The 24,130-nt window shown below is 38.1% G+C and overlaps 1 protein-coding gene across 5 annotated transcripts in view; it reads right to left on the bottom strand.

Moving 5' to 3' along the window:
• CBFA2T2 (CBFA2/RUNX1 partner transcriptional co-repressor 2) overlaps nucleotides 1-24,130 on the bottom strand; it is a 125,256-nt gene that overhangs the window by 4,911 nt on the left and 96,215 nt on the right. For all 5 annotated transcript variants that reach the window (XM_081946714.1, XM_081946712.1, XM_081946713.1 and 2 more), the window contains exons 2-9: nucleotides 15,710-15,853; nucleotides 13,754-13,995; nucleotides 11,571-11,660; nucleotides 9,695-9,876; nucleotides 6,815-7,065; nucleotides 5,821-5,906; nucleotides 4,707-4,902; nucleotides 2,357-2,428 (exon numbers count right to left, since the gene is read on the bottom strand). In XM_081946714.1, the coding sequence (XP_081802840.1) occupies nucleotides 2,357-2,428; nucleotides 4,707-4,902; nucleotides 5,821-5,906; nucleotides 6,815-7,065; nucleotides 9,695-9,876; nucleotides 11,571-11,660; nucleotides 13,754-13,995; nucleotides 15,710-15,827 (1,237 nt within the window). In that variant the 5' untranslated portion in view covers nucleotides 15,828-15,853. The remainder of the gene's footprint in view (nucleotides 1-2,356; nucleotides 2,429-4,706; nucleotides 4,903-5,820; nucleotides 5,907-6,814; nucleotides 7,066-9,694; nucleotides 9,877-11,570; nucleotides 11,661-13,753; nucleotides 13,996-15,709; nucleotides 15,854-24,130) is intronic.

The raw sequence follows: 24,130 nt of genomic DNA, 5'->3' as shown, positions 1-24,130 counted from the left end.
CACTTCCAATCAACTCTGTAATAAAAGGCCAAAGTCACCCATAACTTTAGTTTCCCCCGAAGCGCTCCTGAACTTAAGCATCATCTTCATTTTACTATTTAGAATATTTGAGCTATTTGGAAACTGAGGGGAAAACATTTTACACAGATTACTGGAAAACAAGTAAAACAGGGCAGGGAAGTCAAGCTCAGAGAAAGAGAAATAACACAATAGAACCTCAACACTCATCGTTAATTGGTTCCAGGAGGCACGATGAGTACAAAAAAATGATGAGTACCAAACAAATTTTTTTCCATAAGGAATAATGTAGTAAATCACAAGGCACCTGACTGACAAGTTCTAGCTTGTGTTGAATACTGAACAAAGAGTACAGGGACAAAATTTTCATGTCAAAATGAGTTAATACAATATTGAATGATTTTCAAAGCAGTTGAGTACCAAGGTACCACTGTAATTTAAAAACATTCTGCTAAGGATAGAACCAGCAACCTTTTCTTTGCAAGGCAAATACTCATAAAATCATTGTGGTTTTATAGTTATTCATGATAACTATGAAACCAGCAGCTTTAAAAATAATAAGTTCTGACCCAATTCAACAGGCTTTCTTTCTTTCTTTTGCAAAGTAGCTGATAAGCTGCTGGGTTGACCTGCAATCAATGGAAGCATGCTTTCCCAAATGAACAGAGCGCTCAAGATGACAAGGCAGTGTACTTCAAAGTGGAGTAGAAAAACACACCCTGAAACCATTTTGATCAAGAGTGGGGGGCGGGGGGTGAACAAAGGGCCATATCATCCAACAAAGACTCTGTAGAGATTCTCAGTCTTCCAGGTCATGGATGTCCCAAAGGTGCAGGATTTGAATGCCAGGAGTATAAATCCTTCCATTTGCCACTATTCTGTCAGAGCTGAAGAAGCTTCTTCGATGAGAAGCGAAATGTCTTCAAAGAAAAAACAAGAAAGTCCAATTGCCTTCTGAAAAAGCGCCTTTGGGACATCCAATAAAGACAGTTGCCTGCCTGTTCTAAAGACAAGACAACTAGGCAATAGAGACAAGATCTTTCCACTGCTGCAAAATTTTTATGCTTAACTTCAAACTAATTAGAGCAAATAACTCAGACTTGATATATGAAAGGAGAGGAGTCAGTTCACTTATCAGAGAGGGAAGGTATGGGAAGATTCTTACAATAAATGAATTAATTTATAAAACTTCACCCCCTCCTTATAAAAAGCTTGGAAGAGCAATAGTAATAGCACTTAGACTTATATGCCACTCCACAGTGCTTTACAGCACTCTCTGAGCAGTTTACCATGTCAGCATATTGCGCCCAACAATCTGGGTCCTCCTTTTACCAACCACGGAAGGATGGAAGGCTGAGTCAACCTTCAGCCAGTCAGGATTGAACTCCTGACTTTGGGCAGTAGCCTGCAATACTGCATCATAACCACTGAGTCACCATAAATCTTGGAAAGTAATCATGTCTGAAAAATGCCAAATTATCCAAAATTATACAAAAGTCTTTGTAGAAATTCAAACTCAAGCCCTTTCAAGGCTTCTATTTTTTCTTGGTATCTATATTCTACCTCTCTTTCACTTACAGGATTCATAACTACATTGTCCATGTTACAGTTTCCATGTTAATGTCACTGTCCAGGAGAAATATTTGTACTTGTGGCCTATGTATCTTCATTTTGACTGAGCTTTCTTTTATTTAAGATTTAGTTATTAATTGTATATAACTAATGTCTCTTCCCAAAAGATAAAGGCAAACCAATCATATGTACACATATTTTTTCAGTCAGCACCTTAATTAGTTGTGAAACTATTACTTACCGTATACAATTTAAAGCAAAGTTCTCCTAAACTACTTGAAACATTTATCCATAGCTAGATAAACCTGACCGCTTGACAGAATGCTGCAAGGACATTTGCAAAAAATAAATAAATAGAGAAATTATACCCTTAACGTAAACCAAGACGTATTGATTGTGGATTTCCATTTGTCCTCTCTCCTTTGCCCTTTCAGGAACAGGACCACTTCCTTTTTTGTTTCCTCACAATTCTGCTATGTCTTTTCTGAAACAGAGTGGATGTTGCCACTGCCACCAGTTGCCCAGAAAATATCCAGTCTGAATATGCTAGGATGACTCTTGGACCGCATGCCAGCTTCTCAGACCAGCTGCTTGCCTGTTTAGTTGTAATTCAGATCCACCTCTGCTATTTATTTGGAATTTTTGATTCACTCTGGCTCTCTAGATATTGTCTCTTTAGATCAGTGATAGGAATTCGTGCTTACTAGGTGCTTCTAAACAAAATAATGTCTCGCAGCAATGCATTGAAACAGGCTTCCTTACTTACCAGCCTTTTTCCATATCTCTTCTGTGACATAACCTGCTGTTCCTGGCCTGCTACTGCTCTCCCGCTGAGATTCTGCAGCAGAAAGAAGGATGGCAATAATATTAAACATGGAAATCTAGCCCTACCAGCTTCTGTGTAGCAAGAGAGCAGGATGGGTTAATCACTAAAACCAAACCAAGAGACATCTGCAGTTAAACAGTGTTCAACAATGTCAAAATGATAGATGATCATTTTTAATTTTTAATTTAATTTAAATCACTGCATATTTTTTGTGTAGCAAAGTTTCCATCTTTAAATTGCACAACATAATCATTGCTAATAGTGCCTTGTATTTTAAAGAGGCAGTTGAAAAATGAAATATTCACAATGTTTCATACAGATTACTGTATATCCCCAGTCCCAAATAATATGGGAATTAGATGTAAAATTTGCAAAGTTGAAAACAATGCTTTTGTTTTACCCAGGCATACTTCACCTCTAATTTATGTCTCATGTTTCTTTTCCCCGAGAGTCTATACACAACAAGATAGAATACAAACTTAAATGTTCCACCTTCAAAAATGGTGTAAAGCAAAGGCAGCATTGTGGGAGGGGTTTTTTTGGGGGGTATGTAGCTCAAAATATTAGAATTCAACTCCTCAATCCTTATTAGCCAAAGTAGGAGAAATGGCATTTATTCAGAAACAACATACATTACCAAATGCTATGAGGACAATCAAAAGGCGTATTTGGCTCAGTGTTGTAGAAAGAATGGAATGGACTTTTAGTTTAGCAAAGCATTTTAAAAGTTCAATTAAACCTATACATTAAGGACTGCACAGATGCCGTTGATAGAAAATCTGGCCTCCAGATTACCATTCATCAAATATAGAAAGCATTCAATATGTATACTAATAGCAAACTCATTTCCTAAGTGTGGATTTTTACACAGCCAAAATGCTTAAATGCTCAGAGAAACCCCCGAGCTTGAACTAACCCAACTCAACGCTAGCAAAATTGTGACAAAGTACTGGCAGACTGAAGAAAGAAGCACAGAGGAAATGGAACCAGAGCATCATGAAAACTGTTATAGCTAATGGTTTGGGAACCCAAACAAAAGCCCAATTCAAAACATTATATTGCAAACCCAACTTGGATGATTATTTATTTATTCAATGTATAGCCTACCTTTCTGTATTCAAGGCAGCCAACAGAATTAACTGTCGTTTTAAACAAGGAGGAAAAAAAATAGAATATTCATGTTTATCATTGGAAAATTTACTCTGAATCTAAAGCCAAGAAGTAGCTTGGAATATGAAATACACATTACTTCTTCTTTTTTTCCCCAATCTGGATGCAATGTGCTAATTCAGGCACCAATACTTAAACTAAGTACTCATCCCAAAAGAAATGGCCAGCTGGAAACAATTCAGAGGGAAAAGGAATCTAATGAAGCAGGTCTCTCAAGGTTGATGAACGACAGCTGCTTTCCATCACAACTTCCTCTGAGGCTACCTGGTTCCCACTCCTGCTGTATCTTATCTTTTAGATTATTAGCCTCTGGCGCTGACTATATGCAAGTCACTTCGAAAACCTTTTTGGATGAAAGTTACATCCAAACCTCTGAAATGATGCAAACGATACAAATAAATTAGGTATTGTGTCCTTCACAAAAAATCAAGTAATATCCTTTCCAACTTCATTATGCTTGTGATTTTGAAGGGAGAGTAAGATTAAAAAAAACCTACTGTACATGTGAGTTCTAGATTCAGTTGCCAGGGCTAATTTGCACTTGAATTTGGGAAAGTGAAATTGAAGCCAAACTGTATCAATATCATGAGAACATCCGTGATTGAATTCATAGTAAGGTGGTGCAAATCAATGGAGAAGATTAAAAAGCACTGTGATGCTTAAAATGCTGCTGAAATACTAGTAGACCCTGCAGAACATTTCGTTCTACCTCAGAATGTTGAAGAAGTTTAGAATCATAACTGATTCATTATTTTTGCATCAGGTTTTGTCAACATTAACTTGAGATTTGCTCTTTAATCTTAAGAGATAAGAGTCCAAAAAAAGAGGGCAACGATACTTTATGTTGTTCCATATTTATTGGTAATAGTGAACTCTTTTAATTCCTTTAAATGTGCTTAAGCTTACAGATGGAGCACTGTAAAGGAATACAAAATATTTTTCTTCATTCTTTGATGCAGAAAAAAAATCTAGATCGGTGTTTCTCAACCTTGGCAACTGTAAGACCCATGGACGCCAATTCCCAGAATTCCCCAGCTTAAAGTTGCCAAAGTAGAGAAATACTGATCTAGAGTACACTAATACAAAGTCACTGCCTTAAATTCAGGGCACCCATGCATACCACTGCTGATTGTGTCTGAGCTCGCAGGACTATGCTGACGCATGGCTGAATCGCTCCCTCCTTTCCGTGGTTCAGTGGGCTCACTGCATCGTCTTTTCCAGTAATTGAGCTCTTCCCTGTCAGCTTCTTGACAACGGCGGAGGACAGCCATGGAACGCCTGGTCTTTTCTACCATTTCCATAATACAATTCAATGCCTTCAACAGGGAAAAGAAGAGGATATTTTGAAACATGTCAGCTTCACAAAGAACCGTAAGCAGAGTTTTCCTGCAAAGTTGCCTATATAAGAGTTTTTGTTATGCTTTTCTGTAACAGCTCTATCTTGCAGGAACAGATTCTGGAATATGCGATGAGCTACTTCCCAATAATTAATTTATAGTCTGTATAAAAATAAATGGTGCTAAAATTGAGGATCTCTATAAAACAGATATTATACAGGAGCATTTGAAATATAGGCAAGATAACACGGTATCAATCAATCAGAATAGAGCTAGAAGGGACTTTGGAGTCCAACCTCCTGCTCATGCAGACGACCTATACAATTTGAGATAAGTAGCTATCAAGTCTTTCTTTTAAAAAACCCACTGATTAAGCAGCCACAACTTCGGAAGGCAAGCTGTTCCACTGGTTAAATCTTCTCACTGTTAGGAAGTTTCTCCTTAATTCCAGGTTGCTTCTCTCCTTCTGCCCCCCCCCCTCTGCACAGTTAATCAGCATGCAGAAGTCAAACTTAGAACCATGTATGTGCATCACCCATGCTCTACCAGTAAGTTAAATCCTCTCTAGACTAAACAATCACCTAATCATACAGACATGTAGTTGGCTGTGTGCATACACATAATGCCACAGCTCAAAGATACAACACATGCTTTTTATGTTAAGAACCCAGATTTAATTCCCAATAAAAAGGTCAAGTAGAAAGTGACAAGGTGGACCTCTGCCCAAGATGCTGAAGAACCACTGCCAGAAATTTATCAGGTTACATGAACAACCTGAATTATTATAAGATTGGTTCCTGTGTATATAATTTTAATAGAATGTTATGAAGCTCATGCTTAGAAGAGAGTAGGACAGTCACATTTTACATTGCTTTTTTTTCTGTCCCAGGCTCTTACATGATCCAGATGCTTCCATTCATCAGCCCATTCCCTCTCTGTTAGGCGATGATCCACCAGTTCATCCTGGTAACCTCCATTTAATCCTGTTAGGAAATGCAAGGAAATATTAGAATCTGAAAATTGTATAATCTAGAATCCTGATGTGTGATACCAAAAAAGGAGGAAGGGGTGAAAGAGATTATTTCTATTAACACAAATGTACAATACATAAAGACATATTGGATTTACAAAACCATGGGCATTTGTAAGATCAGTAAAGAACATCAAATTTTGCTATGAAATAACAGAAACTACTATATGATATTTAGTTATTCATCCTGAGATGCTTAACCTCTGCTAAAATTTGTCAAATTTATATTTTACATTGGAATAGGAATAACAGAATAACAGAGTTGGAAGGGACCTTGGAGGTCTTCTAGTCCAACCCCCTTTTCTGGGAGGAAACCATATACCATTTAAGTCAAATGGTTGTCCAATCTTTTCTTAAAAACCTCCAGTGTTAGAGTATTCACAGGATACTTCTAGAGGCAATGTAATTGTTATAACTGTCAGAAAATTTCACCTTAGTTCTAGGTTGCTTCTCTCCTTGAATAGTTTCCATCCATTGCTTCTTCTCCTGCCTTTAGGTGCTTTGGAGAATAGTTTGACTTCCTCTTCTTTATGGCAACCCCTGAGATATTGGAACACTGCTATCATGTCACCCCTAATCCTTCTTTTCATTAAATTAGACATATCCAATTCCAGCAACCGTTCTTTATGTATTTTAGTCTCCAGTCCCCTAATCATCTTTGTTGCTCTTCTTTGTACTCTTTCTAGAGTCTCAACATCATTTTTATATTGTGGCAATCAAAACTGGATGTAGTATTTTAAGAATGATCTTACCAAGGCATTATAAAATTAGAAAATAAATGCTGGCAATCAGCATTTTGACTGGAATTAGAGTAGATTGGAAAATATAGGAATATCTGTCACACAGGGCAGATTTCATTACCTATACTATGTCTTTCTCGCAAATCCCTGTGTTCCAGCATCTTGCTTGCATCTCTATACAAATGGGATGTTGCAATGTCTTCTAGGGTATAATGCTGTAGAGGAGGAGGTGTAGGGTGAAATTGCCCAGCTGCGTTTATGATGGGCAACATGAGGGATGGACTGTGCCGAGGGGCTGGGCTAATGGTGCAAACCCTTTTGGCAGGAGGCTCCGAAGGGATCGGCTCTCTCTCAAAGTTATTCTCTTCCCTTCTGTAAGCAAGACAAGAAAAGAAATATGTCCACTAGCATTCAGGGAATTATTACATTATTCTATCCACTGGCAGAGTTTCATATACTGCCCATAATACAACAAAGGAAACTAGTAACAAGGCACAAACTCAGTAAAAAAAGAAAAAGAAAAGGTTCCCATATATCGATGACATCCAAAAACATTGACAAATATAACAGTGCTTTTTATACTTGGCTACATTAAAATGTGTGAACTTCAATATGCTGTTTGGGGAATTCTGGGAGTTGAAGTTCCTATGTTAAAGTGGCCAAGTTTGAAAAACAATGCCTTAATAGTAACATGATAGCACAGAGACAATAATACTCAATTGTGTTCAGTATTTCCAATCATTCTGAAGGTGTGTAAAACCAATGCAAAACACAATAAATAAGTAAGTAAATAATGAGGTACCCTTTTGTTTCATCTTGCAGCATTAAATTCAGTCCACTGTTTTAATTCAGTTCCCACGGAAGAGTATTTGCTGATTGCCAGCATTTGTTTTCTAAAATCACCTGAGTAGCCTCTGCAACTATTACCCATGCAAATATAAAAAGTGTTAAATGGGATTTGTGTGTAGAAAAACTCTTATTAAACAACTTTTCTGGAGACTTGCCTGAAAATAAAAGATTGCACAAAACCCATCCAATATTACTACAAAGCTTCTTTGTTGTGTCCGAGATGCCCAATTCCTTTCAAATATTGGTAAAAAGGGGGAGTTGAAAAAAAGTCCAAAGGGAAACTTTATTAATCAACCCCAACTTGTTTCAGATAAGGCAGCCTTTTTCAAAAGCATATTACAGATCAAAATATGTTGTAAAATCATAGGGCTGGAAGGAACCTTGGAGGACTTCTAGTCCAACACCCTGCCTGAGGCAGGAATTCTTATGCCACACTGGACAAATGATTGTCCATCTTTTCTTGAAAACTATTAGTGATAGAGAACCCACAACTCTGGAAGGGAAGCTATTTCATTGAGTAATTGTTCTTACTATCAGAAAGTTTCTCCTTTGTTCCAAATCTCTCTCTGACTAACTTGTTCCGTGTCCTGTCCTCAGATGCTTTGGAAAATAAACCAACCCCCTCTTCCATATGAAAGCCCTCCAAGTATTGGAAAATGGCTAACATGTCATGCCTGGGCCTTCTCTTCATTAGGCTAAATATACCAGACCTCTTAGAATTTCTGTTGCTCTTCTCTGCACATTTCCTAGAGATATGATACATCTGTTTTGTATCATGGTGACCAGAACTGGATTCAGTATTCCTGTGCAGTATACTATGAGATGACTATTTATAACAAGTGGGTCGAAATTATCAACTCAGGTGTTATTTGGTTACAATGACTAACAGTAAAAAAAAATATCAGAGAACCACCAGTGCATTAAATGTATTATAGTATCAAAGGCTTGTAACATATGTTTAACATATATTGCTTGTTCTGGTATTTTTAAAAGTCCAAAAAAAGATGAATAGTCTCAGGAAAACAATAATACATATTCACAATGTTCAACAATAAAAGTGAAACACTAGAATAACCAATTAGCCCACCAATTAAATCACTTAAAATAAATTGGTTTAATTATAATTATCTAAAATATCTTTTTTTAGAAAACTGTATATAGAGGCCTGTGTTTATACTGATGAAAAATCCTCTTCTCAGAGCAGACAAAATGCTTATGTAGAAAGTTTCATGTTCTCCAGACAATCTCCAGTCTTGTAGATCAGGGAATTTCCATAATCTAGCTAAAAACTGTCAATCTAAAGCAGGGGTGTCCAAACTTGAGAACTTTAAGACTTGTGGACTTCAACTCCCAGAATTCCCCAGCCCCAGCATGGCTGGCTGGGGAATTCTGGGAGTTGAAGTCCACAAGTCTTAAAGTTCCCAAGTTTGGACACCCCTGATCTAAAGTATGTTGGGCCTGATAAACATTTTCTCATGGGCACCTGGATTTTTCTGTCTTTTAAAAAAACAAAATTCTATGGGTTTCAATGCATGTCTTCTGCATATATATTCATTTCCACCATTTTATAGATCCCATTCTCTCATTGGGACATTTGGTTTATCGCCAGATCTTAATTCCCAACTCTTCCTAAACGTTAAGCATTTTTTCCCCTTTCCATTATTTTTCTTTCTTCACTACTTCCTTTTTTTCTGAAAAAGGTAACAGTAAAGGAGTGGAGAATAGCCTTTTGGGGAAGTAGTGGACTGCTAAACATGCAGCAACAAGTTTTTAAGAGGGGACATTAAAAAAAAACCCTAGGACTATTTATTTGTTTTATTTTTATAGCTGCTCATACCACTTAGAAGCACTTAGACTTATATACCGCTTCATAGTGCTTTTACAGCCCTCTCTAAGCGGGTTATGGGGTCAGCATATTTTCCCCAACAATCTGGGCCCCTCATTTTACCCGCCTCGTAAGGATGAAAGGCCAAGTCAACCTTGAGCCGGTGAGATTTGAACTGCCGAACTGCAGCTAGTTGTGAGCTGAAGTAGCCTGCAGTGCTGCACTCTAACTGCTGTGCTACCATGTCTCTTATCTCATCTCAACAAGTGTCTCTGCATACCTTCATATCTCCATTGGCAGATTTCTGAGTTACTTGAATCCTCTTACCTGTCTGGACTATGCCTCTTTCCATTTCCATTTACTTCCATTAGCAATTCTGAAGAGTCAGCTGGGGATGCTGTGTTTGTATTCAGCAGAATATGCTCATGTTGGGCCAAGTACTGGGAAGGGGTTTGCTTGGCTGCTCGAGCACAGTGCAACAATTCCCTCTGGAGGAGAGGAAGGTTTGCCTACAAAACAATGATAACAGTTACCCGTTTAGGTTCTGAAGCTACAGAGAAGTTGATGTTACTCTTTGGGTAAAGCAGCAAGCCAAGAGATTGAAACAGAGGTTCTCCGAATACAAACAACACTCAGCTATAAATGGTATTAATCTTCCTAAGGACTACTATGACAAAATAATGTGACTTCCATTAGCACAGATAACACTTGTCATCAACTGAATGATAATTAGCAGCCATCCTGTTCTAGCCAGGACTATTTGGAGAAAGAGGCTAAACCTCACGTAGCTCTATGGAAAAATAAACAAGATATTCTATCCCTTGGAGACAAATGACCAAATAGGCTCCAATGAACAACCTTATCAGATACAAGAGAAGTCTGAATTTCAGTTTGTTTTCCTTTTCTGCTTTCCTTAAAGGAGAAATATATAGGTTCAGGCATGATCCTATGTAAGAAATGGGAACAATGCTGAAACAAGTAAGGAACCAGACCTCAAGTCTGTATTGAACATGCAATAATAGTCCATATTCTAATATACATGAATCATCTGTACATTGGGGGGGAGGAAACCATACGCACTGACCACTCCTTAACCTAGATTACAAAAATGACACCCGGTAAAATATTGCAGGCAAAAAGTAGATACATAATTTATTTTCTGATCCGGGCACGATCAATTATTTGGCTTTAATGGAGAGGATTAACAGAACAGAGTAAAAGAATAACAGAGTTGGAAGGAATCTTGGAGGTCTTCTAGTCCAGCCCCCTGCTCAAGTAGCAGACCGTATACTGTTCCAGACAAGTGGCTATCCAGTCTCTTCTTAAAAGCCTCCTCATTTTGTCCTCCTATTAGGGATCTGGAAGAAACTGATTTTTTTGTATTTTCTAATAAATCTTTCTGGGGATGTGGCAATTCTCACTTTTTCCATTAACTATCAGTTTTTAAAAATATTCATGCAATCATCCAATCTCTGCAAATGCTTCCTCTGTAACACTAGTTTTTATAACACATTAGAAGTTTATGATTTAGAACAGTCTAACACATTTAGTTTACAGATTCCACTATAATTTTTCGGCCAGTGATTTTGACTAAGCTGAACAAAATCTGGCTCAGAGAAAAACAAACAACAACAAAAAAAAAAAAAACAACGGCACACTTTTCTATCATTTTAGCAATGGCTATCCAGAGGACATTTTCTTTCTTTTTTCTTTTGTTACATAAAATTGTGGCAAACAGAACAATTATTTTTATTATCTCTGCAATTTCAAATCTTCTCAAATCAAGCAACAACAAAACTTATGGGAACAGAATTAATCAAGTCATAACAAAATATATAATTTATAGAATATAACTTATTTAGCTTATGTTTTGATTTGCTACAAAGAAATCAGATCTCATGAACATTTACCTGTTTAATTGTTAAAACAGGTTCTGTTGAAGACAGTAAGGTTGTATGTATGTGTGTATGGGGGAGAGAGAGAGAGAGAGAGAGAGGGAGGGAGGGAGGGAGGGAGGGAGGGAGGGAGAGAGAGAGAGAGAGAGACAGACAGACAGACAGACAGACAGACAGACAGACAGACAGAGACAGAGTGAGACAGAGTGAGTGAGTGAGTTCTGTGTATTCCATAAGCATCCTTTGGGAGATATTATAAAATCATTCTAACGTGTCATGAAAACTTACCAACAGGGTACAATAATTACCTTTAGGAATGGGATTACAAATGGACGCAAAGGAAAATTAGTAGCCTCCTGAAGCTTACAATGAAATTCCTCTATTGTCACTGTTGAATTCTGCAAAAAGAAAGGAAATTGATCAGAATTAAATGACAATTGCCAACTCTGTTTGTTTATCAACACATGACCGCAATAGACTTATGACCTCATTCCAGCTGTGGTCATTAAGCAAAACATCATGTGACCTTGACTTGCAATTATACTACCAGCTTCTCCATTGACTCTGCTTGTTGGAAGTCAACTGTGAAGCATGCAAATAGTGATCATCTAGAATGCTATGATGGTTGTAAATGCCCACCAGCCTTGTAGTACCCTAATCCTGATCAGACGACTATGGGGATGCTGTAACAGACATGTCAGGATCATTCATAAAATTGTCTTTCCAGTGCCATGGTAACATCTTATTTATTTATTTATTTATTTATTTCTTGGATTTCTAAACCGCCCCCTCTCCCAAAAAGGGACTCGGGGCGGTGCTAAGCAGAATAGTTGTTAAGTGAGGTCTATCTGTAATCTCCCTGTTTTTAAATTTATTTTCCTGAACCTATATTTGCATCAGAAGCTGGATTTACATATTCTATGGAAGAACCAGCAATCTTTATCGCCCTCATCACTAAGTAACAAAACATTTTCAGCTGAAACACAAATTATACTTAAAGCCAGGATTTTTTAAAAAATCAACTGAAGTAAAAACTAAAGACAGAATCATAGGGCTGAAGTACATTATGGGGATCGTCTAGACCAGTGGTGTCTAACTCAATTTCATTGAGGGCTGCATCAATGTTGTGTTTGACATCGGGGGGAGGGGTGTGTGTGGCCAGGGTAGGCATGGCCAGCGCAATATCACTCATGTGATATAACATAACCAATTTCATTGTATTTAAATACAATGACAATACTTATACTTATGTCACTGGCTGTGGTTGCCTGAGTGCTCTGCCAGCAGAAACGGGCTCCCGAGCTCAGTTTTCAGCCTGCAACGACCTCCTGCAACCTTCTGCCAGCGAAAACAGAGCTTGGGAGGGTTTCCCGTGGCTCTCGCGAGCTCAGTTTTCAGCTGCAACAGTCTCCTACAAAACAGAGCTGCCCAGAGCCCTTGTGAGTTCCGTTTTCACTGGCAGAGGCACAGTGTGCCAGTCCTTCACTTTTTCCAGGGCGGCTCCACAGGCCAGATCTGTGCACCCCGCAGGCCAGATCTGCCCCCCCCCGGGGCCTTGAGTTTGACACCCCTGTTCTAGACCAACTTACTTCTCAAAATTGGATACAACCATAACATTTCCTTTAAAATGGATAAGTCTGCCTTCTGCCTTTAATATTTCCCACAAAGGGAAACTTCCTATTCTGCAACCTTTAAAAAAAGTGTTATCATTAAAAAAAAAAACCTTATCCTAATGCTTAACTAAAATCTGCCACCTTGCAATTTCTGAACCTGCTCTCTGAAGTGTCAGAGAATAAAACAAATCTGTTCCATTTTCATCTTTTACATGTTTTTAACTGCTACCAAATGTCTCCTTTATTTTCTCTCTTGCAGGCTGAATATACTTTGCTCTTTTTATAATTCTCATAAGTCTTGTTTTCCAATATATTCTCATTCCTTGTTATATGTTTCTAGACATGCTACTATTTGTTAATGTCTATCTTTAAACATGACACCTTGAACTATGATTAGTTACAGTGATTTGGATCACTGGAATTGAGATCCCAGAGCCTGCCAACACAGTACAGATCTGGACAGTATGATTTTATGAATGCAGGCCAAGAGTCATTAGCATTTTTAGCAATCAGATCCCACTTCTGGCACTACGTTGCTGCAAACCCAGGTTTTACCACGTTCCAAATGATAACAGCAGTTATTGGAAACTGAACATCTCAAAATTGCAAAGATAAACAATAGAGCAGAGTTGGTAATATAAATAAGCCACAGTAGTTTCCTACCAACCCTAATGACATAATCTAGCGCTTCACAACCTGAGATACTTTAAGATACTGAACTTCAACTCCCGAAATTCTCCAGCTAGCCTGCTGGCTGAGAATTCTGGTAATTGCAGGCTCCCCCTTTTAAAGTAGCTGAGGTTGACAAAGACTGCCATAACCAAACATCAACCTACTGTTTCTGCAGTTTTGGCTGACTTTGGTGCTTTAATACTCACCACTAATGCCAAAACAAGAGTCCGGACCTTTTCTCCAATTTCTGGTGAAATATCATTGCCAAACTGTTGAAGGGTGGTAAGAAAGCGTTTCAGTTTGCTCAGCTGACGAGCCCCACAGGTAGCTGGGAGCTGTTGATTCGTCAGTGAAGATGAGGAAGATGACGCAGGACCGTTGCTGAACCTCTGGGGAGGTGAAGGGGCTCCATTCAAAGTCGGGGGAGAATGATTCATCCCATTAGATACTACGGTGAGGAAATAAAGATGCACGATGAAGAGGAAATATGCTATATTTACCAATGAGTTGCAAAAAGCTTCCGAGATGGTGAGACTAATGTATTGTAAGGAAGACAATCTGGTGGGGGGTGGGGTGGGGGTTGCGCGTGCATGTCACATTTAACATTTTAAAATAAACCTTTTTGACGGGATCCCTTAGCTCAATAATGGTAGGAACATATGAAATTCCAGGATTTAGAATTCTAGGCCTCCAATTACGAATTAGCCGAATGATGAAGAATTTATTTTTCCTAAGACCCTGGACAATACCAAGTACAGATACTCCTCACTAATGACCAATTCGTTCAGCAATCATCCACAACTGGAACAGTGCTGAATGAAGGCACTTATTTAAGGCTACTGTAATACCCTCAGAGTGACGTGATGAAAATTTGGGTGCTTGTAAGTCCAACCAGCCAGTTACGATTGCAGGGGTGCTGCAATACCCCGTTCATTTATCTCTTCCTCCATCAAGGAGGCGTCCAGCTCACACCAACATGCACAAACCTCCCGTCGCCACAGAAACCTGGGATTGCTCCACATCTGATCAGGCCTGAGAGGCCTCAGTGCGTTACAGGGTTCACCGGCGCATGCGAAGCACCCCAATGACTTTCACTCTTTTTTCTGTACTTTTAACAGACAGCTTCTGTCTGAATGCACAGGGCTTCTGGATCTTCTCCCATTCATCCAGAAAGCTTCGTCTAGCTTTCCAAGTGATTCCCAGAATGGAATCTGATCTTGCAGTGCTTCAAAAGTTTTCTTCTCAGAGGATGCTATTCTCACAATTATGTAGAAGGCTTCCACAGTACTGCAAGAGTGGGCACCATTCTCATGAATTTTTGGAAGACTTCCAAAACATTGCAAGGGTGGATGCCATTCTTGTGAACATTCAGAAGGCTAGGAGTTCTGAAAAATCAGGAGAATGGAGCAGAAGCCACCTGTCAGCAGCTGCAAAAAAGAGTGAAGGTTGGAACACACTGGTGGGATCTGTAACTGGCTGAGGACTCCTGGGCCAGGTGGGGTGGGAAGCAGGTTTGGTCCTCCTAGGCCTGATGGGGTGGGGAGCAAGATCAACACTTGAGATTTTAGTCATTATCTGAGAACTATCTGTTCTTAGAATTAGCAATGCTGGACTACATGACCCAATGCTCATGCAATTCAAAATTAAAACGCAAAAAAAGTTACTTTACTTTTACTTAGTTTGGGGAAATTTATTATTTGATAATTATGAGTTCTGTCCTCCAAAAATGATGAAATATCTCATATCTGGATGTCACCGGTAGAAAAACATTGGCCTTCTTATTGTCCCTTTCTCCAGGTAATGGGTATGAAAAAAAATCACACAAAGACGTAGCCTTTTCCCAAAAGTTATTCTGCTGGAGAAAAATGCTTCTACACATTGTTGGTTAGAAATAAGATAATTGAATTTCAAAAGGCTCTTTCCAACCTCTGGCCATCAGCACTTGTGGTGGTGGGGAGGTCAACATCTGCAGTCATACACATTGGGTCGGAGCATGGATCACAACACTGCGTCTGTCATCTTGCCATTTTTGACATGTGACAGTTGTTGGTATTAAAATGAAAAGGCCTGCAGTACGCTTCTTAAAATGATTTATTTTCATATAGAAAAACAAAAAGTCATTCAGGAATAATAATCTCAAATACAAATTACAACTTTCTTACATGCTGCTGGGGTAAATGAAACAGGCCGGGGGCCACTGGGGTTGACAGGTGGTAATGGTGGCATACTGGATGGAGAAGATCTTGACTGTATCTTGACTTCCACAGGGGATCCTGGCATCACTGATACTCTCTTCTCACCAGCAACTAAAGTGGCATGTGGAAAAAAATCAAGAATACAGTAAAAAAAATCTGCCTGAAACGGATATTGTGGTGAGTCTTGGCAAAAAATACAAAAATAGGGCACACAAAAAAAGCAAGTTTGAATCATCTTAATTTTTTATATAGTGCTTGCTTCGGAGAGTTCAAAACACTTCTATACATTATATTTCAAGAATCCTTACATAACAACTCTTTGAGGAATCTGATCTCCAAGTCAGTGAGTCCATATGTAAGAGAGAGAGAATAACAAAGGCAGAAGAGACTAAGTCCAATTAATTGGTTCAGGTCAAACACAGTACAGAATGTAAAACTAGAAGGGCCGTTGAAGCTCATCTAGTCCACTCCCCTAATCAGCGCAGAATCCACTAGTCATTGACCTTTCTTAGCCAATGGAATATATAGGCAGACCAACTTGATGGAAATTATTAGAATTCACCTTATAGAAATGAATGTCTTAATTTAGTCTGCAGTTAGATGTATTTCAATAGCATCCAAAAAATTCACCATTTCTGGTGTATCTATGTGCAAGGCTCTTAACAGCATAACCATATGTAAGTCTGTTAATAAAAAGTGTCCCAATGAGTTCAAAAGACATTTTAAAAAACAGTTATCTATTTCCTCCTCCTACCAAATAGGGAAACATCATGAATGATGAATGGGAAAAAATATTTTCATGGATCCAGGCTACTAACAATAAGGTTCATTTTGAACATTCCCAATTCAATATTATATTAGAGATGTTAAGGTAGAATAAAGGAGGGAATTACTCTCAAGTGGTTATGAAGAGTCATAAGAGGCTGGCAAAGGAGTATTTATCTATAAAGTTTCCTTTACAAAACATAGAAGAGAATATTGGTATTTTATACTTACAATAAAACAGAGGAATCTAGAATTGTATCGGAAACGGTGAAGAATTCAATTGAAACATTTTTTTTTCTAAAATCACAAAACGACCCACAAAATAGCACCTATAGCTATTTTGATCATGCCAAATCCATTGTGTTAACCAACCTGTTGCAAGAAATGTTCTTATACTGTTGTCTATCAAAATGTATGCTCCTTATCTGCTTAAACAACACACCCACCCGTTATTTGTTCAATAAACAAATGGTTGTCTGTCTCATTTAATTACTTCCCAAGCAATCTGGGACACTGCTGCAGCACTTCCTTATATTGACAGATTTCCAACATATCCATCTGTGTTCAACTTCTCTGCCCCCTCCCTGTTCTCCCATTGTTAAGGGGGATGGAACTCAGGATGGACAGAATGGATGGTTGTCTTTCACTTTTGCATGTTGTGCATGGAGTGTGAAACCCCAGAGGGAGCCCTCACTTCAAACCACCTGCTTTTTCAGCAATGGGTGTGAAAAGACCCACAGGAAATCTTAGCAGTTAGTCACATTGCAACCAACCTTCAACACTTGGCACAATGTTGGAATTCAGCAATACTCACTAGCAGACAGACTGAATTGCCCAATCAGAAGTTTAGACATGAAGTTATAGATTCTATTTCTTGTCATTAGTAACTGTCACTCAAGATTCTACACAGCAACCTGTGCAGAAACTAAAAATAAGAATAAACTAAAATTTGAATTTGAATACGAAGAGAGAGGTTTAATCATATTTTAGTATGGGTGGAAATTGTAGTCTTCATTAGTATCTAAACAAGTTAATTGTTTATTTAGTAACTATACAGGAAAAGATATTTCTTCCTAGAACATTAGAACTAACTACTAATTCTAATTTAATTAGAATAAGATACACTTGCAAGTCATAACTCTTCTGCGATAATACATACAGCATACATACTAGCCTGGTGTAATTATGGTAAGATAAATAAATGTTTCCATGTAGTAGCCAATTTCTTGTTTTACAGATTTCTGCATTTCTACCAACTAATGCAATGTTTGATCAGGACTGTTGACTAATTAATTTGTTTTAAAACAATTAGTCTGTTTGAGTATCCCAGTATCCCACTCTGTTTGAGCTCTTTAATAAATACAATCTTACAAAAAAGAATTCATCATTACATTCACACCAAAGTCCAGAACAGATTATTCAATCAGAATTTAAATCACTGGTACGTCAATTTCCAGTTGTTATTCAACTTGTTATTCCTCTTTTGCCTACCACTAGTGTTAAAATCTCATGTTTGAAAAGTTTTTGCCTACCAAAAAGCTAATGTGTGCAAAATCCTTTCCTTGTGATTACAAGTATAGATACATACATAAAATATGTGGAGGTCAATAATCAATCAATAACATAAAGCTTTGTAGCTTTCTAGAAGCTCCAATACAATTGATAGCCAGGAAAAACGTTCATGTGGAGATATTCTTGTCCTTGTGTTATTAATTTAGTTTTAATTGACAAAGTTATGTAGAACAGAGTTCTACAATCTTTCCGGCTTTGGGGGGGGGGGGGGGAGAGGGATGGTTCTGCATGAGCAGCCAGCAAGCATGCAAGTGGGAATGTGCCTGTGCACTTGCCCGGTGCTTCCACGGCCTGGGTCCACATGGCTTGTGGCCCAGTAATGGGCCACAGCCCGGGGGTTGGGCATCCCTGATCTAGAACATGAAGTCATCCCAGAATCATGAACTAATATAACTTTAAGAATGGGTAATACAGCAAAAGCAGATAAGAAAGCAATTGTGCTTTCTATTAAAGTTAAAGAAGGCATTTATATCCACCTGAGGTATTTTGATTGCTATATCAGGAAAATTCCTCCAGAGAAACAAGAACTGCTAAGCCAGGAAAATGGAAGACGCAAAGTCAAGAAAAAATGGAATCTCAAGGATTTCAATGAATGACCAAAATGCAAATAAAAAAGAACTTTAACTGAAATTTAAATTCATGGCCTTTTATTGTTTTAATGTTTTACATGGCATTTTATTGAAAGACTGTAAGCCGCCTAGATTTGCCTCTGCAAGATGGGTAGCGTAGAAAACAAACAAACAAACAAACAAAGTCCTATTGTACAACTTCCGTTGGCAATCTGTTCATTTGATTTAGAAAATAGGAAGAAGCGTTAGAGTGTGAAAATAGGTGAGGATCTTAACTAGCAAAAGTACTCTTCTGTATACAGTGCTGACTTTTACTGTCCTTCACCTAAAAACCCCATGGAAATTCAAAACACCTGCTTAAGTCACACATTCTGCCAGAGTTGGCAGACCCTATTTCTGAGAAGAAAAACAGTAAATGAAGGGGAGAAAAATGGTTTGGGTTCTCTCCAATAGTAATAGACATGACAGCAGTTCTTCATTAAAAGTTTTGTCACATAACAGGCAAAAGATATGAAGCAACCTGTTATTTACAAAACCACAGTGGAAAAGGTCTGTTTTATAACACACTAGGAGAGATGCTCAACCCATTGACTGTTGGCCACATGCGTTTCCCCCATCAGTACTTGAATCAATATCAGGACGCTGAAATTCTGCAAAACAACTGATGAATTTGTACAATTTTTAAGAGATTAAAATAAGAGCGGGAAGAGGAGCCGTTTCTATTTCCATTTGTAAAATTATGAACAAATTGGGCCAATGTTCTGAATCCTACCCTTTCCAATGGTGCCACTAGAAGATCTCCTGCAGCCCACCAATGGATGAGTTATGCTCCCCCAACCCAGATGTTTGCCTTCCCCTATATTAGACCAACTGCCATTGATACCCTTTATGTTTTCTGCTCGAAATTATGCATTAAGAACTGGAGAACATTATTCACAAAGTTCCCTATCATTCCATTCAATGCAGAAAAATGAATTCTATCAATGTGGATAAACATACCTCAAGAGCTACTATACCGCTCCTTTTAAAAAAGAGCTTTCTATGTTGCGCAACATTCATATTCTTTAGGTGCATACACAACTGTGAAACAGAATTCTAACATACAATTCCATGTTTGTAAATGATTTGAATGCAGACTGCAGCACCTGGCAAACTTTTGTCTGGATACAAAAACTAACAAGGCCAGACTTCGTTAGAATTTTTTTCTGGGCTGGGAAACCACCAGAGAGTTTCAGGATTATAGCCTGGAATGGAAAGTCAAATCAAATCAAACCCAGAAGAAACAATGGCAAAATCCTTCCCTACAACTGCCAAGAAAGCTGCATGGATGTGTTCAAGTGCATGTAGTCCTTGCTTACTGACCATTTTATTCAGACTGTTCAAAGTTTACACTGGAGGATAATTTGAATCAACGCCATTCTGAGGCCATCCCTGCATCTCTGTGGTCACATTGTTGTGATTCGTGCGTTTGGCATGCATTTACAACGGATGCAGCAGCCATTTATGTGACATTTCATTTTATTACTGTGCCACTTAGCAACAGAGCTGCTGGTCCTAAATGCCCTCCTAAGTGAGGGCTATGCTAGATCTCAGAAGTTGAGCTCAACTTCAGGACTTCTTTATTTCAAATACCTGGGCAAGAACTATAATTTAGTTCTACTAGTATAAAAAGCAATAGACCCTTCTCTTACTACAGCGTAGGCAAGAAAAGCCAACTTTATTCAGGGGGCAGCAGGTGATAAATTAAGGTTGACTATTTTACCAATCTGATAATTTATAGAAATCTGTCATCCATTGCTTCCAAGGCCTTATTCCTCACTTGAGGTTGATACATTACAGTGATGACTGAAATGGGGGAAATATTCTACAATCTAGGGCCTAGGCTCTGTACTTAGAAATCATAAGCTTCATGGCTTACTCCAATTTACTTCCCTGTTGAACGCCATCATAAATGTTTTATTACAAATGTACAATGCATTTCTCAGTAGTAAATATTGTTATTTCAACCAAATGAAAAAGAACTTCTACTCTGATATAGCTTTAGTTTACCCTATCTAAAGACCTGTGAACAGCATCAGATGTTTGAAGAAAAAATGGATTCCCTTAGGATTTTCAGAGGGCAAGTAAATCTCTACAAGTCTAACCTCCCAGTTTAACCTACCCTCTTAAACTCATGGCTAGGATTCAAGGCAAAAAGATTTATAAGTGAACTCTGAGAGAAATGGATTGCAAGATGAATAATTGGTTTAATAATAGTGGCCATTCACAAAATAATTGTTTGAAGACAACATGCCATTCTAGCATTAATGAACCGATTAACACCTGCTATTATAAAGCCACAATGAAAAGCTCAGTAACTTTCTAATGCTAATCCAGAGTATATAAATTACTGCAACAGTTTAAAGTCTACCTCTATTGCCCTTTATTTACAAATAAATATATAATACTGAATCATACTCTGGAAAGGGAATTTCTAAATCTGTATTCTAAAAGAGGAAGCACCTCAAATTAACCTGAAAATGAAAATGATGCATAAAAACAAATCTACTCAATGATTTTAAAGAACATGAATTTGCCCATTTTATGCATATAATGCATATTCCATGTACTCAGGCTTCCAATTGCAGTGCTTTACCCACGTCACTTCCAATAAGACAGAATGCAGGGAGACTACAGGTTTTCTAAGCTGGTGGTCAGAGGGACTATGCTTCAATACAAAAAAAACCCCTCACATGATTGCAATGTTGAAATTCAAAGCAAGTCACGGACTTCACTTTGAATTCCAAAGAAAATTTGTATTATTAACCTATTGTTACCAGTTCATTTAAAAAAAATTAAATAAAAAACATGCCTCTATCCTAATTTAATAAATTACATTTTAAGGCAGGAAGGCAATTTAGAAAAAGAGAACAGAAGATTCACTTCCAATCTGAAAAACGTTAGACATTTGTGTTGCTTTTTCATCAACATTATAAGGACCCTTCATGCCATAACATCAATCTGTTGTGTTTCCCAGGTAGTTGATGTGTTAAGTATTTTAAAACAGCTAAAAGAAGGTATTACTGAGTGGATAAGAAAGTAAATATGGCTTGTCACCTCCCCAGCCTAAATGCTTATTTTGAACAACACACTTGTGTACTTCAGCTGCTCACCATCTGTTTTCAGCTTCCCATCAAGCTATTTTTTCACATTGGAAAGGGGAGGAATTATCTTGAAAAAGAAATAATACATATAGGTTAGTTTTTAACGCAGTTTTTTCTGTTAAGAAAATGGTCGTTTGCCAGTAAGTTTCTGATTTAAGTAAAATGGCAGACATGGATAAACTGTGAGACATGGATCCTTGAGAACCTGAGTTATTGCAAGATGTCCCTGAAATGCATAAAACATGGAAAATCAAACAGTGCCCTCATACTGTTGACCACGAAAGTAGTTCGTTGCCTGGGGTGATGAAAGAAACACAGAGATAGCTTAGGAAAGAAATAGAAAGGACCAGCCCCACCAAGAGCATCTTCACAACTGAAGGTTTCATTGCATGTCCAGTGGATGCACATGCTCTTGGGAGCCCCAGCCTTGCCCACATCCAGGTGGGATATAAAAAGGACTGGTGGTACTGAGATTAAAATAGGTGGTATTCAGCAGGTTCTGACCAGTTCTGGAGAACCGATAGCAGAAATTTTGAGCAGTTCAGAGAACCGGTAAATACCACATCTGACTGGCCCCGCCCCCATCTATTCTCTGCCTCCCGAGTCCCACCTGATTGGGATGAAATGGGGATTTTGCAGTAACCTTCCTCTGGAGTGGGGTGGGAATGGAGATTTTACAGTATCCTTCCCCTGCCATGCCCACCTAGCAACACCCAACAAGCCATGCCATGCCTTCCAAGCCATGCCCACAGAACCGATAGTAAAAAAAAATTGAATCCTACCACTGGGTTAAAACTGACAGTCATATCAATGCTTGACAACCTAAGTGTTCAAGGTTGTGTTCAGGTGTTCAAGGCTAAGTGTTCAAACACTAAACAGTATGTTAATGTGAGAAGGAAAAACTATGGGTTTGAGTGCCCATATGTATAAGAGGCACTTAACACAATCAAATGTCTCTATGGCTTCCTTCTTACCTGCACTAATGATTTTTATTTAGCCAAGCTGGACATACGACACTTCTGTTAAATCCAGAATTTAGCTGTAGAAAATCAGGAGTTCTATCATTTTTTTTTTGCCAAGTCCTTCATTGGGTGACCTGACACCACTTGCCTGATGGGGCCTGTCATTCTGGTAACAAAAGAGAGTGGCCGTTTTGACTGAAACCAGTGGTTTCTTCAACCATGCAAAATGGATTTTGCCACCTGAACAGAAATAATGAGGGACAGGAGGAAAGAATACATTAAAAAAAACCTTTCTGATTTGTTTTGAACTTCATTTATTTATTTATTTAATTAATTTTTTGAACAAATTTGCGTGAGAAGAAAATTGAAAGAAGCAGTTTGTTGCCATCCTCTAGGATCATTTTACTGGAGTTTCAAAGGGTTCTCACCCCTAGAAGAAAAGAATAATTGCACATAGGGGCTGTTTTAATCAATATATACAAATTCACTTACTCATGGAATGTGCATAGATATGTACTCATTTGTCACTGAATTTATTTCAGACAACAGAAATAATTACTACCATGAAGGAGTCCACAACATCTTTGGCATTAAAAGGGGGTTTTCCTTCTCAAAAAAGAAATGAAACCCAGGAAGTACCAATTTAATTACAATTGTTTTCAGAAAGCCTGAAAGAAATGCTTGATAGAAAACATCTGGATTTTTCAAGTTTAAAGGCCATATAAATCATTCTTTTCAGATTACGGATTTCCATCGTCTCTTTTTACATATTTCAATAAACACTTATTGAATAGAAGTATTTTCAATATAGGTATTTCACCAATCTCTATATTCCTCTGCAGTTTAGCTTCAACCATTCCTGTAAATTTTGATGAGGCTAAGGGGGAGTAAATTACAAAAACAAAATGGAACATGAAGAAAACATCCTTCACTGTTCTCAAATCCAAGCAGTGAGAGAAAACATTTGGATGGTTTGCCTAATCTATTCTTCTAGAATTGATCTGATTTAGATTTATTCAGAGACAGAATATAACAGGCTGAGGATACCTTGCTCATAGCTGGTAAAATGAATTGGACTGGTGCCTGTCACTTGGGATGGGCAGAAGATATACTTAGATTTACAATCTGTTGACAGATATTTTTATATTCTTAACCAGAAAGATAGACTCGAAAAAGTACATGTAGCATTTTGGAAACAGGCCTCTTTACTAAAACAATCTTAATATCTATAATATTTTAAATCATATTGCTGTTTTCTTCTGTGCTCCTCACAGAAAGCTGTACATGATTATAATGTTTAGAGAAGTGGATGTCAGAGCACTGATGGAAAGCGATCCCTTGGCATTCAGATTTCAAAGGATGTAGTGGGAGGGGAAG

The sequence above is a fragment of the Natrix helvetica genome (genome assembly GCF_964273705.1).
Source record: "Natrix helvetica genome assembly, chromosome: 3".
In the NCBI taxonomy this organism is placed as follows: domain Eukaryota; kingdom Metazoa; phylum Chordata; class Lepidosauria; order Squamata; family Natricidae; genus Natrix; species Natrix helvetica.
The sequence above is the reverse complement of the archived record's forward strand: the minus strand, read 5'-3'. Positions and strand labels throughout refer to the sequence as shown.